Genomic DNA, 16,806 nt, shown 5'->3' with positions numbered 1-16,806 from the left:
ACTTTGTTTTGTTTTCTCTCCAGATTCCTCTACGTTGTGCCTGTAACTTTCATTTAAAGCTAACCCACAAATCTTACTTTGAAAACTGCCTTTTTGCTGGTTCAGGTCAACAGTCTCAGGCATCACCTTCCTGTGTCTCCCTTCACAAATCCAGTGAAACATTTTGAATCAAATCTCCTAAGGTATTATTCTATTTCTCAAATCTATACAGTGACTGTATTTCAATCTAAAACTGGCTCAGTTTATTTTCCAGCTGCTGTGGTTTCTGTGTTTGCAATTACTTAATAACACCTGTAAGCCTAAGGATACTGATCAACTAACCTTGCTTGTGTTTTCACACTGAATTTCATTTATATTTTATTTTTTGGTTAACCTCTTATATACATTCTCATTTATTTCTGCTTATTTCTAATTAGACAAACATTCCCATTGTGTCTACTAATGTTTAGCTATACAAATTGATATTTAGTTGTTTATGCACAACTTATGTAAAGATCATAAATTGTCATAACAAATAGCTACATATATCATATCCTATTGTTTTCTTATATTTAATCCCACATAGTACTTTATTCAGATACTAACTAGTTGTTAACTGGTTAAGTGTTGCAGCCTCACCTAAAGGGTTAGAGATAAAATAAAAGTTGCACCTAACACAAATTAAATACATTAATATAAACAGTTACACTAATATAAACACTATCTGATCAAAATTATTCATATAAATATTAATAAAGAATGTTTTATAAGGGTTCAAATGTATATGGTATATGGTCATGTATTTGACTGCAAAGGGCTATAATATATACAAGTGTGTGTGTAATAATTCAATAATAATATTTAGCAATGTGTATTTACTGTAAATATTTCACATTCCAATGTTCCTCACATACAGGAAAATTATTTTTATTTTAAATAAATATTTTTAAATACAGTATATCTATATATACCTATACCTAAATATATATATATATATATATATATATATATATATATATATATATATATATATATATTACATTGACATTATCAGAAACATATAGAAATATATTTTTAACCCCTTCATGCCTGGCACAACATTGGATGAAAAATGAAAATCACGCGATCGTCAATGAGATTATGTGATTTTAACGCCGGGTTGGATCATGGGAGACTGCCTACGTTGCTAGGCATGCCCCCAGTCCAATCTTGAGTTCGTTAAAAGGGGAAGGCTGCATGACGCCTTATAAAGTAGGACGTTCTTTGCTGTCTTTCAGCGTTAAAACCCAGCATGGAACTTCCTAAAGGCATATAGGGGTTAAAAATTAAAAGAACATTTATTTGAAGAACATTGGAATGTAAAATATGGGTAATGCAATTTGGGTTGCACACTTTAGGTCTAACGCGATGTTGGGTCAGCGCACATTAAAGGGACACTCAATCAAAATTAAACTTTCATTATTCAGATAGAGCATGCCATTTTAAACCACTTTCCAATTTACTTCCATTAAAAAAATGTGCACATTCTTTTTATATTTATACTTTTTGAGTCACCAACTCCTACTGATCATGTGCAAGAATAAGTGTGTATGCATTTGTGAATGGCTGATGGCTGTCACATGGTACGTGTATGCATTTGTGAATGGCTGATGGCTGTCACATGGTACAGAGGGAGTGGAAAAATACATAACTTTTAAAATTGTCAGAAAAAAAATCTACTTCTCATTTGAAGTTCAGACTAAGTGCTATTGCATTGTCTTGTTATCTTGTATTTGTTGATTATGCAAATCTACTGTGTTGACTGGTCCTTTAAGAATGAGTTACCTTATGTCGAGTTTTGTAAATATTAAATATAAATAATTGAAAAAAATAACAATAATAATAATTATTATAGTTCCTGTAAAATATATATTTATATCCTATGGATTTTTTTAGAATATTTTAATACATCTATATTAATTATTTACATTAATTATTAATATTAATACATAACACACCATAATATAACTCATCAGGTTAGCGCACATGAAGCACATAAAGAATTAGTGTACTCCTGTCAGGTTACACTCATAAGTCCTACAGGAGTACACTAATTCTTTATAAGCGCTAACCCTACATGAGTTATGTATTTATGAAATATAAAATATAAAAAAATATTAATAAGTAATTTCAATAATTATTATAGATGTAGTTAAATATTCAAAAAAATCCATAGAATACAGTAATTATAATCATTAATATTAATAATATTAATAATAATTAATTATTATTTTTCAATATTTATATTTAATATTTACATAACACGCCTTAAGATAACTAATTCTTTATGTGTTAACTCGTTATGCATATTTTACATTCCAATGTTCTTCATATAGAAAAAAAATGTATTTTTATTTTTAAATATATATATATATATATATCTCTGTATATATTCCACTTATTTGCACTCTTCAAATTCAGTCTACTCATTCGTATTTACTATGGCCTAGATTATGAGTTTTGCGTTAGGCTTAAAAAGCAGCGTTAAGAGGTCCTAACGCTGCTTTTTAACGCCCGATAGTATTACGAGTCTTGCAGGTACAGGTGTACCGCTCACTTTTTTGGCCAGACTCGGAAATACCGCAAATCCACTTACGTCAATTGCGTATTCTATATTTTCAATCGGACTTGCATAGCGCCGGTATTACGAGTCTGACAAAAAGTGAGCGATAGACCCTCTCCTGTCAAGACTGGTACCGCATTTAAAAGTCAGTAGTTAAGAGTTTTACACTACAACGTCGTAGCATAAAACTCTTAACTAAAGTGCTAAAAAGTACACTAACACCCATAAACTACCTATTAACCCCTAAACCGAGGCCCTCCCACGTCGCAAACACTAAAATAAATATTTTAACCCCAAATCTGCCGAACCGGACATCGTCGCCACTATAATAAATATATTAACACCTAAACCGCCGCACTCCCGCATCGCAAACACTATTTAAATATTATTAACCCCTACTCTGCCGGCCCTAACATTGCCGCAATTTACCTACATTTATTAACCCCTAATCTGCCGCCCCCAACATCACCACCACTATAATAAAGTTATTAACCCCTAAACCTAAGTCTAACCCTAACCCTAACACCCCCTAACTTAAATATAATTACAATAAATCTAAATAAAATTACTAAAATTAACTAATTTCTATTTAAAACTAAATACTTACCTATAAAATAAACCCTAAGCTAGCTACAATATAACTAATAGTTACATTGTAGCTAGCTTAGGGTTTATTTTTATTTGACAAGCAACTTTGTATTTATTTTAACTAGGTAGAATAGTTATTAAATGGTTATTAACTATTTAATAACTACCTAGTTAAAATAAAGACAAATTTACCTGTAAAATAAAACCTAACCTAAGTTACAATTACACCTAACACTACACTATAATTAAATTAATTACCTAAATTAAATACAATTCATTACAATTAAATAAAATTATCTAAAGTACAAAAAAAACCCACTAAATTACAGAAAATAATAAAGAAATTACAAGATTTTTAAACTAATTACACCTAATCTAATCTCCCTAACAAAATAAAAAAAGCCCCCCCAAAATAAAAAAGCCCTACCCTACACTAAATTACAAATAGCCCTTGAAAGGGCCTTTTGGGGGGCATTGCCCCAAAGTAATCAGCTCTTTTACCTGAAAAAAATATTACAATTCCCCCCCCCCAACATTAAAACCCACCACCCACACAACCAACCCTACTCTAAAACCCACCCAATCCCCCTTAAAAAAAACTAACACTAACCCCCTGAAGATCCCCTTACCGGGAGACGTCTTCACCCAACTGGGCCAAAGTCCTCAACGAATCCGGGAGAAGTCTTCATTCAAGCCGGGCGAAGTGGTCCTCCAGACGGGCAGAAGTCTTCATCCATACGGCATCTTCTATCTTCATCCATCCGGCGCGGAGCGGGTCCATCTTCAAGACATCCGACGCGGAGCCTGCTCTTCTTCGGACGGCTAAACACAGAATAAAGGTTCCTTTAAATGACGTCATCCAAGATGGCGTCCCTTCAATTCCGATTGGCTGATAGAATTCTATCAGCCAATCGGAATTAAGGTAAAAAAAATCCTATTTTCTGATGCAATCAACCAATAGGATTGAAGATCAATCCTATTGGCTGATCCAATCAGCCAATAGGATTGAGCTGGCATTCTATTGGCTGATCCAATCAGTCAGTAGAATGACAGTTCAATCCTATTGGCTGATTGCATCAGCCAATAGGATTTTTTCTACCTTAATTCTGATTGACTGATAGAATTCTATCAGCCAATCGGAATTGAAGGGACACCATGTTGGATGATGTCATTTAAAGGAACATTCATTCTGTGTTTAGTCGTCAGAAGAAGAGGATGCTCTGCATTGGATGTCTTGAAGATGGATCCACTCCGCGCCGGATGGATGAAGATAGAAGATGCCGTCTGGATGAAGACTTCTGCCCGTCTGGAGGACCACTTCGCCTGGCTTGGATGAAGACTTCTCCCGGATTCGTTGAGGACTTCGGCCCGGTTGAGTGAAGACGTCTCCCGGTAAGGTGATCTTCCGGGGGGTTAGTGTTAGGTTTTTTAAGGGGGGATTGGGTGCGTTTTAGAGTAGGGTTGGTTGTGTGGGTGGTGGGTTTTAATGTTTGGGGGGTGGATTTTAATTTTTTTTTCAGTTAAAAGAGCTGATTACTTTGGGGCAATGCCCCGCAAAGGCCCTTTTAAGGGCTATTTGTAATTTAGTGTAGTGTAGGGTAGGGCTTTTTTTATTTTGGGTTTTTTTTTTATTTTGTTAGGGGGATTAGATTAGGTGTAATTAGTGTAAAAATCTTGTAATTTCTTTATTATTTTCTGTAATCTAGTAGGGTTTTTTTTTTGTACTTTAGATAATTTTATTTAATTGTAATTAATTGTATTTAATTTAGGTAATTAATTTAATTATAGTGTAGTGTTAGGTGTAATTGTAACTTAGGTTAGGTTTTATTTTACAGGTAAATTTGTCTTTATTTAACTAGGTAGTTATTAAATAGTTAATAACTATTTAATAACTATTCTACGTAGTTAAAATAAATACAAACTTGCCTGTAAAATAAAAATAAACCCTAAGCTAGCTACAATGTAACTATTAGTTATATTGTAGCTAGCTTAGGGTTTATTTTACAGGTAAGTATTTAGTTTTAAATAGGAATAATTTATAAAATGAAAGGAATATTTATTTAGATTTATTTAAATTTTATTTAGGTTAGGGGGTGTTAGGGTTAGGGTTAGACTTAGGTTTAGGGGTTAATAACTTTAATATAGTGGCGGCGACGTTGAGGGCGGCAGATTAGGGGTTAATAACTATAATGTAGGTGCCGGCGATGTTGGGGACAGCAGATTAGGGGTTCATAAGTATAATGTAGGTGGCGGCGGTGTCCAGAGCGGCAGATTAGGGGTTAATAATATAATGCAGGTGTCGGTGATGTCGGGGGCGGCAGATTAAGGTTTAATAAATGTAAGATTAGGGGTGTTTAACCCCAATGGTCTTACTGGCAACAGATGCGGAAAAGGCCTTTGACAGGGTTAGTTGGGCCTTCCTGCGAAGTGCAATGTTAGCGATGGGGATCCCAGAACAGTTCCTAAATATGACTATGGCCCTATATTCTTTCCCGAATGCTAGAATCAGAATCAATGGCACCCTCTCCGATTTCTTTACTATCAGCAATGGAACCAGGCAAGGCTGCCCCTTGTCTCCACTGCTTTTTGTTATCTCCATGGAGGTACTTGCGCAAAAAATACGTAACAATAAAAAAATTAAGGGAATAATGGTAGGTGATGAGGAGTACAAGCAAGCTCTATTTGCAGATGATGCCCTGTTCTCCCTATCGGAAGCTGAAAACTCTGTACCAGAACTTTTAGCTGAATTAGAGCGTTATGGCAAGGTTTCAAATTTCAAATTAAACATCACCAAGTCAGAACTCATGAATATAAATACTCCCTCTGAGACTATAAAACGCTTAAACCATTCTTACGCAATCCCCATCGCGCAGAAAAAATTGAAGTACCTAGGTATCTATCTGACCCCCTGTCTGCAAGACTTGTTCAGATACAACTATAATACACTAAAAGATGAAATAACAAGAGACCTATCGGTCTGGAAAAACAAACACATTTCATGGCTTGGCAGAGTAGGGGTCTTAAAGATGAATGTACTCCCGAGGATCTTGTACCTACTGCAGACACTACCTATCTCTCTCCCAACAGGGTACATCAAACACCTCCAGGGAATCTTTACACAATATATCTGGGGGGGGTCTAGGCCGAGACTACCCAAAAAAAACATGTATTTGCCAAGGGACCGGGGGGGAATGGGAGTCCCAAACCTAACGGCTTACAAACAAGCTATAACTCTACAGCATGTTGCCGAGTGGTCACACAATACATGTGATAAAGCTTGGATACAGATGGACAGGCAAATTTTTAAATTGAATAATATCGCATCTCTGGCCTGGACCATACCCCAAAAGAGACCTAAAACACTACAGCAATATCGTATTGCAGCGGACATACTGTCTGACTGGGATAGGATATTGACCTCTACCACTCATATCTCGTCAATCCCTTCACCACTATCCCCACTCACTGAACATATAGATCTTCCCTTCAGGTACCGGAATGCACATATCATGCAACCATACAACCTTAGAGTGGGTTCTATCCAATTTGCTACAGAAAATGGCCTCTTCAAGACACAGACTGCACTGGCGGAAGTCCATGGGGAGATTTTCTCCTCTTGGATGCACTACCATCAACTTAGACACTTTATCTCTCACCATAAACAAAGGGAGGAAATGGGCAGAGCCACCACAATCTTTGAAAAACTATGTATTCAACTGACACCCCCGAGGCATCTAATTTCAAAGCTCTACAAAACACTAAACAGTCCAGACACCTTAGCCCTTCCATCATACACATACTCCTGGAGTCGTGAACTTGGCCAGGACATTGATACAGAGACATGGTCTAGAGCCTTTTGTTTGACCAAAAAGGCCTCGGTGTCAGCCACAGTACAGGAGATTCACCTGAAACTTTCCTGCCGTTGGTATCTGACCCCCTCCCGCCTTCGTAAAATATTCCCCACACTAAATAGCACATGCTGGAGAGGGTGCGGAGAGGAGGGCACCCTCCTCCACGTCTGGTGGTCTTGTTCCAGATTGGAGGATTATTGGAGAGATATCTTCCTAGCTATCTCTGACATACTGTCAATTCATGTTTACCCAAGTCCAAATGCCATCCTATTCCTCTCTTTGCCCAAACTGACAGGACTAGGCAAACTACCATTGCTGCTCATTATGATCACAGCAGCCAAAAAACTCATTCCTAAATATTGGAAATCCCAAACTATACCTACAATAGACGAGTGGAGACTCGTGGTATATGATTTGCTATGTCTTGAGAGATACCACTATCTCAAAACACATAAGCTGGACACTTATGAAATGATGAACGCTATATGGAATAAAACTATTTGAACCTATGAACATGCAGCCTTAACCTCGTCGGCACCTCGACATGTGACCCTACCCCCGCCACTACTCACCTTCAACCTCAATTACCTTTTCCCCACCCTTCCCCCCCCCCTTTTTTTTTTTTTTTTTTTTCCTTTCTTCTTTCCTCTTTCTCAATCTTTCCTTTTTTTTCCACTTTTAGGAAGTCATGTGATCTCTGATACAGGGATATATGAACTTCATTAACAACAAAAAATGAGCAAAGCTTTGTTATAAAAAAGGAGCAGTAAGATGTTTTCTGTTGCATTTCAAATTTACTATGTTATTCACTTGTAGTTTGAGTGATGTATCAATTGTAACTGGTTTAATTACTGTTATCCTGAACTAATAACTAATAAAGACTATATTAAAAAAAAAAAAAAAGATTAGGGGTGTTTAGACTCGGGGTTCATGTTAGGGTGTTAGGTGTAGACATAAATGTATTTTCCCCTTAGGAATCAATGGGGCTGCATTAGGAGCTAAACGCTGCTTTTTTGCAGGTGTTAGTTTTTTTTTCAGCCGGCTCTCCCCATTGATTCCTATGGGGAAATCGTGCACGAGCACGTTTAGCCAGCTCACCGCTAACATAAGCAGCGCTGGTATTGAGGTGAGATGTGGAGCTAAATTTTGCTCTACGCTCACTTTTTTTGCGGTTAACGCCTGGTTTGTAAAAGCCCGTAATACCAGCGCTGTCTGTAAGTGAGCGGTGAGCATAAACTGCTCGTTAGCACCGCACCCCTGTTAACGCAAAACTCGTAATCTAGACGTATGTTTTTATACATTTTGTTATGTATGGGTTAGGTACTTAATTACATTTTGTTGTCTTTGTTTTTATACTTTGTACAATGACAATAAAAGGAATCTAATCTAATGTTAATGTGAAATATATATCTATACCTATATATCTATATGAATATATATAAGGGTACAGGTATATATAAAATATTTATTTCAAATAAAAATTACATTTCCCTGAATGTGAAGAACATTGGAATGTGAAATATTAATGGCCCCAGTCGGGTTAGCATGCAAACAATAAGTGTTATCCAAAGTCTTGAAGTTTCGCTTGCGCACAAAAGATTTACTTTCAGCTTGTAATACGAGCACAATCCAGCGTGCAAAATCTTTACTTCTGGCAGTCTTTACTTCTAGCGAAAATGCTAAATAGCACACCACATGTTATCTGGGCCATTATAAGGTACTGGGAGAGTCAGCCTAAGTATCATGTAACCTCCCTGTTTTTTCATATTTTTAGTCTCTTTCTTTTACTGTGCCAGACTCCCCCATGTTATTTTGTCACCAGGCAGAAGAAGAAGCAGACTTCTTACTGTATTCTGTTGTTGAGAGTCCAAGATGCTTCATCCTGGTTTTCACAAGTGAGTTGAGTTCCTGCCTCTCTGAGCGTCGATAGAGACTCATCCTCTGCTGGCTGATCCTCTCAGAGGCTGATTTTCCAGGCTGCTTTGCCCCTTTACGACTTAACCTTCTTGCCCATTGCATACTCTTTCTCCGCAACAGGGGGTGGTCGGACTGATCGCTGGAAGTTGAGTTACGGTGAGCAGGTCGACCGTAGGTGGAATCTCCCCAACGGGTTTCTCTTGTGTCCTCATAATCCTCTACACTGATTGATACCTGTGACTTCAGATGAAAAGATAAAGGAAAATTCTGGGTCAGGAAAGAGAGTTGATCATGAGGAGGATAGACTGTACAGGTACAAAAAGATGTTATGATTTGTAAGATATTTAAAATTAAAGAGACAATACAGATATGTTTTACTAAATCAAAAACAGGGTATCTTAAAATGTATTTTTTTTTTTAGCTTTGTATTAGAAATATTTTTGTTTGTTATGTATGTGGAGAGTTGTACCCATCCGCCTTTAGAGCTGTGAGATCTAGACATGTGCATTTGTCTTCGGACGAATACATACTCACCTTTATTATAGGAATGTGGACACTTTACCATTAGGGATTTGAAAAAGAATGAGAGAGTTTTTTTTGTACGGAAAACTTTTTGTACGGAAAAGTTATAGTGGTGTGAAGTGTAAGGTTAGAATGAGGGGAGACAATAGGGTGGTGGGAAAAGGTAATACTAGTGAATAATTGATATTACTGTAATTATCAAAAGCTTTTCATTTCAATTTATTGTTTGAATTCTCTTTGTAAAAGTTGTTCTAGCTCCTGTATGTTCTTGTGTCACAGTAAGCACTGAATCTGTGAATTGTTGGCATTCAATAGCAGTTTAATTTTGTGGTAAAAGAAATGTTTTGTAGGCTTCCCTTTGGTAGTCTATGTATATAAAAAAAAAAACAAGCTAATGTTATAAAAAATAAAAAAGTAAAATTACAGAAAAAAATAAACAAAGCTATCCAAAATAAAAAAATAAACCTAAACTAATAAATAATAAAGCTATATACAAAAAATTCCCCACAAAATAAAAACACCCCCTAAACTAATACTAAACTACCAATAGCCCTTAAAATGGCCTTTTGTGTGGCATTGCCCTAAGTTAAACAGCTCTTTTACTTTAAAAAATTACAAATTACCCCTAACAGTAAAACCCCCCATCCAACCAACCCCCCCAAAATAAAAAACCTAACACTAAAAAACCTAAGCTACCCATTGCCCCTAAAGGGGCATTTGTATGGGCATTGCCCTTAAAAACAAAATTTATGCTTACCTGATAAATGTATTTATTTCTTGACACGGTGAGTCCACGGATCATCTATAATTACTGTTGGTAATATCAGTCCTGGCCAGCAGGAGGAGGCAAAGAGCACCACAGCAAAGCTGTTATGTATCACTTCCCTACCCACAATCCCCCAGTCATTCGACCAAAAGGAAAGGAGAGAAAGGAAGCAACACAAGGTGCAGAGGTGCCTGCGGTTTATATAACAAAAACTGTCTGAAAAACAGGGCGGGCCGTGGACTCACCGTGTCAAGAAATAAATAAATTTATCAGGTAAGCATAAATTTTGTTTTCTTTCTAATGGCATGGTGAGTCCACGGATCATCTATAATTACTGTTGGGAATCAATACCCAAGCTACAGGACACAGATGATAAGGGAGGGACAAGACAGGTAACCTAAACAGAAGGCACCACTGCTTGAAGAACCTTTCTCCCAAAAGAAGCCTCAGCTGAGGCAAAAGTATCGAACTTATAGAATTTGGAAAAGCTCCACAGAAGCTTAATTTTAAAAAACTCAAGAAGAAGAAACAGCCCTCATAGAATGAGCTGTGATTTTCTCAGGAGGTTGCCGTCCAGCAGTCTCATAAGCCAAGTGAATAATGCCTTTAAGCCAGAGAGAGAGCGAAGTAGCCATAGCTTTCTGACCCTTACATTTCCCAGAAAAACAAACAATGCAGAAGACAGACGAAAGTCCTTAGTTGTCTGCAAATAGAATTTTAATGCTCGTACAATATCCAGATTATGTAACAAACATTCTTTGTGAGAAGAAGGATTAGGACACAAAGGCCTCGCTTCCATTGAGTCGTTAAAAATGGAGCCGTAAGCTACCGAAGCGGCCGACAGCTAAAAGTAATTTACGGCTGCATTTTAGTACCAGGTTTCCATTGAAAAGATTAGCGTGTTGCGCGCAGTCGCTCTTTTCGTGTAGCTGTAAGTTAACGTTGTGTTAACGCTTCCATCTGACGTCGGATTTCTTGAAAATCAATTAGTTGCTAAGGTAACCCGACCTTACGCTATAGAATTTACGTTTAACGTCCGTGCTTCTTACCTGTGATCGCCTCTCAAGAAAAATAAAAAAACACTTATCCATATTTTTAATAATCAAATACTATTTTCTAATATAATTATATTTAACACTTCATAAATCTAAGTAATATTTCTTGCTGCCCTAGGCATAGGTCTAGTTTGCATTCTGTAGATATGTTCTTGCATATATTATTATATTTAAATATATACTGATATTTCTATTAGAATATAAGTTCAACTATTTCTATACATGAGACAACAATAAATATTACTTATAACAATTTATTTCTACATTAAAACACTTGCATTATTTGCAAGTTTTATAATTTCAATAGAAAATAGGTCTCAAAAAGCACAATTTTCCTCTTTTACACCTAGTTGAGCTGGGGGTAATATATCTCAATGTATCGACAGCCTCCGACAATGTATTAACGGTTAGCGCTTTCATTGGAAACCTGGTATAATTTATCGATTAACGGCTTCTATTACTTTCTATGGGACACGAAGATCTTTTCGGCAGCCGAAGTCCGGCTGCCGATATCGAGGTATAACGCGCCATTGGAAACAGTCGATAAACGATATTGCTTCCAACAGCATATTTATCGGTTTGCGAGTGCACGCAAACTGAATTACGACTCAATGGAAGCGAGGCCAAAGACGGTACAAAAATGTCCTGATTAATATTCTTAACTGAAACAACCTTAGGCAGGAAACCGATCTTAGTACACAGAACCACCTTATCCGAATGGAATATAAGATAAGGGGAATCACACTGTAAGGCAGATGGTTCAGAAACTCTGAGCTGTAGAAATAGCAACAAGAAACAAAACTTTCCAAGTTAACAACTTAATATCTAAAGAATGCATAGGCTCAAATGGAACATGCTGTAAAACTTTAAGAATAAGGTTAAGACTCCATGGAGGAGTAACAGGTTTAAAGACAAGCCGAATCCTGACCAAGCCCTGACAAAAAGATTGCATGTCTGGCACGTCCACCAAGCGTTTATGTAACAAAATAGACAACGCCAAAATCTGACCCTTTAGAGTATTAGCCAACAAACCTTTCTCCAGACCATCCTGGAGAAAAGACAAAATCCTAGGAATCCTTACTCTATTCCAAGAGTAACCTTTGGAATCACACCAATACAAGAATTTATGCCAAATCTTATGATAGATTCTGCGAGTAACAGGCTTATGAGCCTGAATCAAGGTCTCAATGATAAAATTTTATAAAACTAAGCGTTCAATCTCCAAGCAGTCAGCTTCAGAGAAACACGATTTGGATGAAGGAAGGGACCCTGAATTAAAAGGTCCTCCACGGAGGTAAAGACAACATTTCCACTAGATCTGCATAACAGGTCCTGCGAGGCCCCGCCAGTGCTATGAGAATCACAGACACTCTCTCCTGCTTGATTCGAGCAATGACTCTTGGAAGGAGAGCGAATGGAGGAAATAGGTATGCTAAATTGAAGTTCCAAGGAACTGCCAGAGCATCTATCAGAAATGCCTGTGGATCCCTCAATCTCGAGCCATATTTCGGAAGTTTGGAATTCTGTCAAGAAGCCATGAGATTCAAGTCTGGTTGCCCCCATCTGAGGGTCAAGCTGGAAAATATATCCGGATGAAGTTCCCACTCCCCGGGATGAAAGGTCTGTCTGCTCAGGAAATCTGATTCCCAATTGTCCACTCCAGGAATGTAAATCACAGAAGGAAAAAAGTTGTGGGTCTCTGCCCACAGAATAATGTTGGTTACCTCCGTCATGACCAAGGAACTCGGAGTTTTCCCCTGGTAGTTGATGTAAGCCACCGAGGTAATGTTGTCCGATTGGAATCTGATAAACAAGGTTGAAGCTAATTGAGGCCAGGCTAGTAGAGCATTGAAGATCACTCTCAATTCCAGAATGTTTATGGGAAGAATTGACTCCTTTTGGGTCCATAGACCTTGGGCCTTCAATGAGCCCCAGACCGCTCCCCATCCCAGGAGGCTGGCATCCGTGGTTACAATAACATAGGTAGGCGTGAGACAACCACCACGGAAGAGAGTGTTTTGTTGCCTGATCCAAATCCCTGTTCCACTACATGCATACCTGATGAGGTCTGAGATGGATCCAAGCAAACGGGATGATGTCCATAGCAGCTACCATTAGACCAATTACCTCCATACATTGGGCCACTGACGGTCAAGAAGAGGACTGAAGGGCAAGACAAGAATTGTAAATCTTTGACTTTCTGATTTCTGTTAGAAATATCTTCATTAATAGGGAGTCTATTATGGACCAGATTTGCAACATAATAAATAAATCTTCCTATCCTGTCAGCAGAGGATAGTTTGAAAGATTATGTTAGCAAAGGTTGCAAATTTTCTGCAAGAAGTGGCTGTACCTTATCCAACATATTATCTCCAAGCATGCTAAAAAAACAAACCTCAGTAACCAGCAGTTGGCTCAGTGTCAAAGGGCACTATAAATGCCATTTCTCAAAATGCACCGCATGTGGTCACACTAGAGTTACTAAAACTTTCCAATCGAAAGTGACTCATAGAGTGTTTGACCTCCTCAGCTGCACTAATTGTCACTCCTCCAATGTTGTCTATCTTGTGGAGTGTAAATTATGTGAAAAACAGTATGTTGGGTGCTCCACTAGGGAAGTACGTTCACGTATAAGGGAGCACCTTAACAATACTGAAAACGGTGCTGAAGTATCTGATCTGGCCAGGCATTTCATCAATGTGCATGAGAAAAATGTTAAAAGCTTTGTTTGGCAGGTCATTGAACACATTAGGTGCCCAGAGAGAGGAGGGGACACTATGAGTAAACTAATGTACCAAGAAGCATTCTGGATATTCCAGCTTAAAACTAGAAAACCCCATGGCTTTAACATTGAGGGTGATGTTATCAACTTTTGGAAGAGAGTAAAATAAATGATGTAACAAATTAGCATGTCCCTCAAAAGCTATGCTCATCAACTATTTAGTTCCACCATTTAGCAACTTGTTAAGTAAGCATATCCTTGGATTTACTTCTATCATACAACAGAGACTGTAGGAGCTCACCATATATAATAGAGTCAATTAGTCAGTTGAGGTTTAGTAATAGTATAATAAGCAATATAATGTCTATGATCACTGTTCATTTTCAACTCTTTATTTTTAGAGCTGTTTACATAATGTATAGCTTAGGCCACTTCAATTCTGTGCATAACTGTATCAACCAACTAATTTATGTTGAAACTTGCAACTTCTCATTTAAGATTGTTAATAATTAGTGCTAACAAAGTCTCAGGGTACTATTTAATGCTTAAGTGAGTATTCATCCCCAGCAGTCAGCTCTATGTGAGATTATTATTTGCAAATCCATTAGTTGATTAGCATACTAGGTTTCTGAATATGTGCACAAGAAGTTTGCCATTCAACTTACTAATTTATTATTCATCTATATGTTTTTTACAGCTTTTTATTCTCTGGCTAGAAACATACATCGTTTACCTACTAAGTTAACTCCTCAGGCGCAACAACCCATGGTAATAGTACAGGTTAATGTTTATACTATTATGTTGTTCATATTTGTTTACTCTTACTATTGTATATGCTGACATTGTACAATTAGCCATATCCATTGTCTATCCATAGATTGTTGCAATAAGCAATCTATCTATGCCGATTATAAGTATGGTAATCTTTATTTAACCCTGACAGCTGCACCTAATCTGTGACCCTGAGCACCAGCTATTTAAGCCGGTAGTTCTGGGTCACAGATATGTCTATGAGTAAGGCTATCCCATAAGCCGAAACGCGTAAGACACTTTGTCTTGGAGCTGTCAGGCTCTTCTATGATGGATTTTAATGTTTTCCAATAAAGCAGAAGATTGATTTCCCGTAAGTGCCTTGCAGTCCTGCCTGTTTTTTTGCTGACTTTAGTCTATTATGGTCCCCAAGAAAACGACTCGCATAACTGGAACTAAGGAACTCTTTTCCATATTTATCTTCCAACCGTGAGAGCCAAGAAAAGACAACAAGATCTCCATATGAGATTTTGCTTGTTGAAAAGATTGCACCTGAACTAGAATGTTGTCCAGATAAGGAGGTACTGCAATGCCCCGAGACCGGATGTCCACCAACAGAGCTCCCAGAACTTTTGAGAAAATTCTGGGAGCTGTGGCAAGGCCAAAAGAAAGAGCTACAAATTGAAAGTGCTTGTGCAGGAGGCAAACCTTAGGAATTTGTGATGGTCCCTGTGAATGGGAACATGAAGGTACGCATCTTTTAAGTCTATGATTGTCATGAATTGACCTTCTTGAATCAAGGGCAGAATGGAGATGGAACCCTGAGAAACATGTTCAGACACTTTAGGTCTAGGATTTGAGTAAAACCCTATTACTCCTAGAGAGGCAAGGTCTTCTATACAATGTAACAATGCCTCTCTCTTTGTCTGGTCTACAGATAATCTTGAAAGAAGAAACCTTCCTCTTGGAGGAAAGGATTTGAATTCCAGTTTGTACCCCTGAGATATGATGTCCACTGTCCAAGGATCCGGAACATCTCTTATCCAGGCTTGAACGAAGAAGGAAAGTCTGCCCCCGACTAGATCTGGTCCCGGATCAGGGGCCGACCCTTCATGATGACTTGGAGTCAGCTGCAGGTTTCTTGGACTGCTTTCCCTTGTTCCAAGACTGATTAGGCTTCCAGGAGGACTTGTTCTAATCCTGCTTGGAAGAAGGAGGAGAGGGTTTACCTCTAAAGTTACGAAAAAAATGAAAATTACTCTGTCGTCCTTTATTTTTATTCTTCTTTTCTTGAGGATGAAAAAGATCCATTACCTCCTGTAATATCAGAGATAATTTAAATCAAACCAGGCCCAAAAAAGGGCTTCCACTTTTTATGGAATCGCCAAAAGTTTAGACTTAGATGAAACATCCACAGATGAGGATTTCAACCACATGGCTCTTCGGGCCAGAACAGCAAAACCAGAAATATTTGCTCCTAGTTTAATAACCTGTAAGGAAGCATCCGAAATAAAGGAATTGACTAATTTAAGAGCCTTAATCCTGTCCTGGATCTCCTCAAGAGGAGTATCTGCCGAATGGAGTCAGATAATGCATCAAACCAGTAGGCCGCAGCGCTGGTGATAGTAGCAATACATACTGCAGGCTGCCATTGGAGACCCTGGTGAACATACATTTTGTTTAAAAAAGCCTCCAATTTCTTATCCATTGGATCCTTAAAAGAACAACTATCTTCTATGGGAATATTAGTTCTCTTAGCCAATGTGGAGATTGCTCCTTCTACCTTAGGAACAGTCTGCCACAATTCTTTAATAGAATCAGCTATAGGAAACATCTTTTTGAAAATTGGAGATGGAGAGAAAGGAATTCCAGGTCTCTCCCACTCCCATGCAATAATTTCTGTAGCATGGTCAGGTACAGAGAATACCTCTACTGTAGAGGGAACATCATAGTATTTATTAAGTTTACTAGACTTTTTAGGATTGATAATGACAGTCGTGTCAGAGTCATCCAACATAGCTAAAACTTTATTGAGTAATAAGTGAGGATGTTCA

General features: G+C 37.7%; 1 protein-coding gene and 1 long non-coding RNA gene across 2 annotated transcripts in view; one reads left to right on the top strand and one right to left on the bottom strand.

Moving 5' to 3' along the window:
* The window catches only part of LOC128663525 (potassium channel subfamily T member 2-like), a 772,127-nt gene that overhangs the window by 108,173 nt on the left and 647,148 nt on the right, over window positions 1–16,806 (bottom strand). Inside the window, exon 27 of the mRNA XM_053717898.1 lies at window positions 8,868–9,177. Within this exon, the coding sequence (XP_053573873.1) occupies window positions 8,868–9,177 (310 nt within the window). The remainder of the gene's footprint in view (window positions 1–8,867; window positions 9,178–16,806) is intronic.
* LOC128663526 (uncharacterized) overlaps window positions 9,221–16,806 on the top strand; it is a 77,170-nt gene continuing 69,584 nt past the window's right edge. Inside the window, exon 1 of the long non-coding RNA XR_008402875.1 lies at window positions 9,221–9,250. This is a non-coding gene — a long non-coding RNA (uncharacterized LOC128663526). The remainder of the gene's footprint in view (window positions 9,251–16,806) is intronic.

Source organism: Bombina bombina, chromosome 6, assembly GCF_027579735.1.
Source record: "Bombina bombina isolate aBomBom1 chromosome 6, aBomBom1.pri, whole genome shotgun sequence".
NCBI classification, from domain to species: domain Eukaryota; kingdom Metazoa; phylum Chordata; class Amphibia; order Anura; family Bombinatoridae; genus Bombina; species Bombina bombina.
The sequence above is the reverse complement of the archived record's forward strand: the minus strand, read 5'-3'. Positions and strand labels throughout refer to the sequence as shown.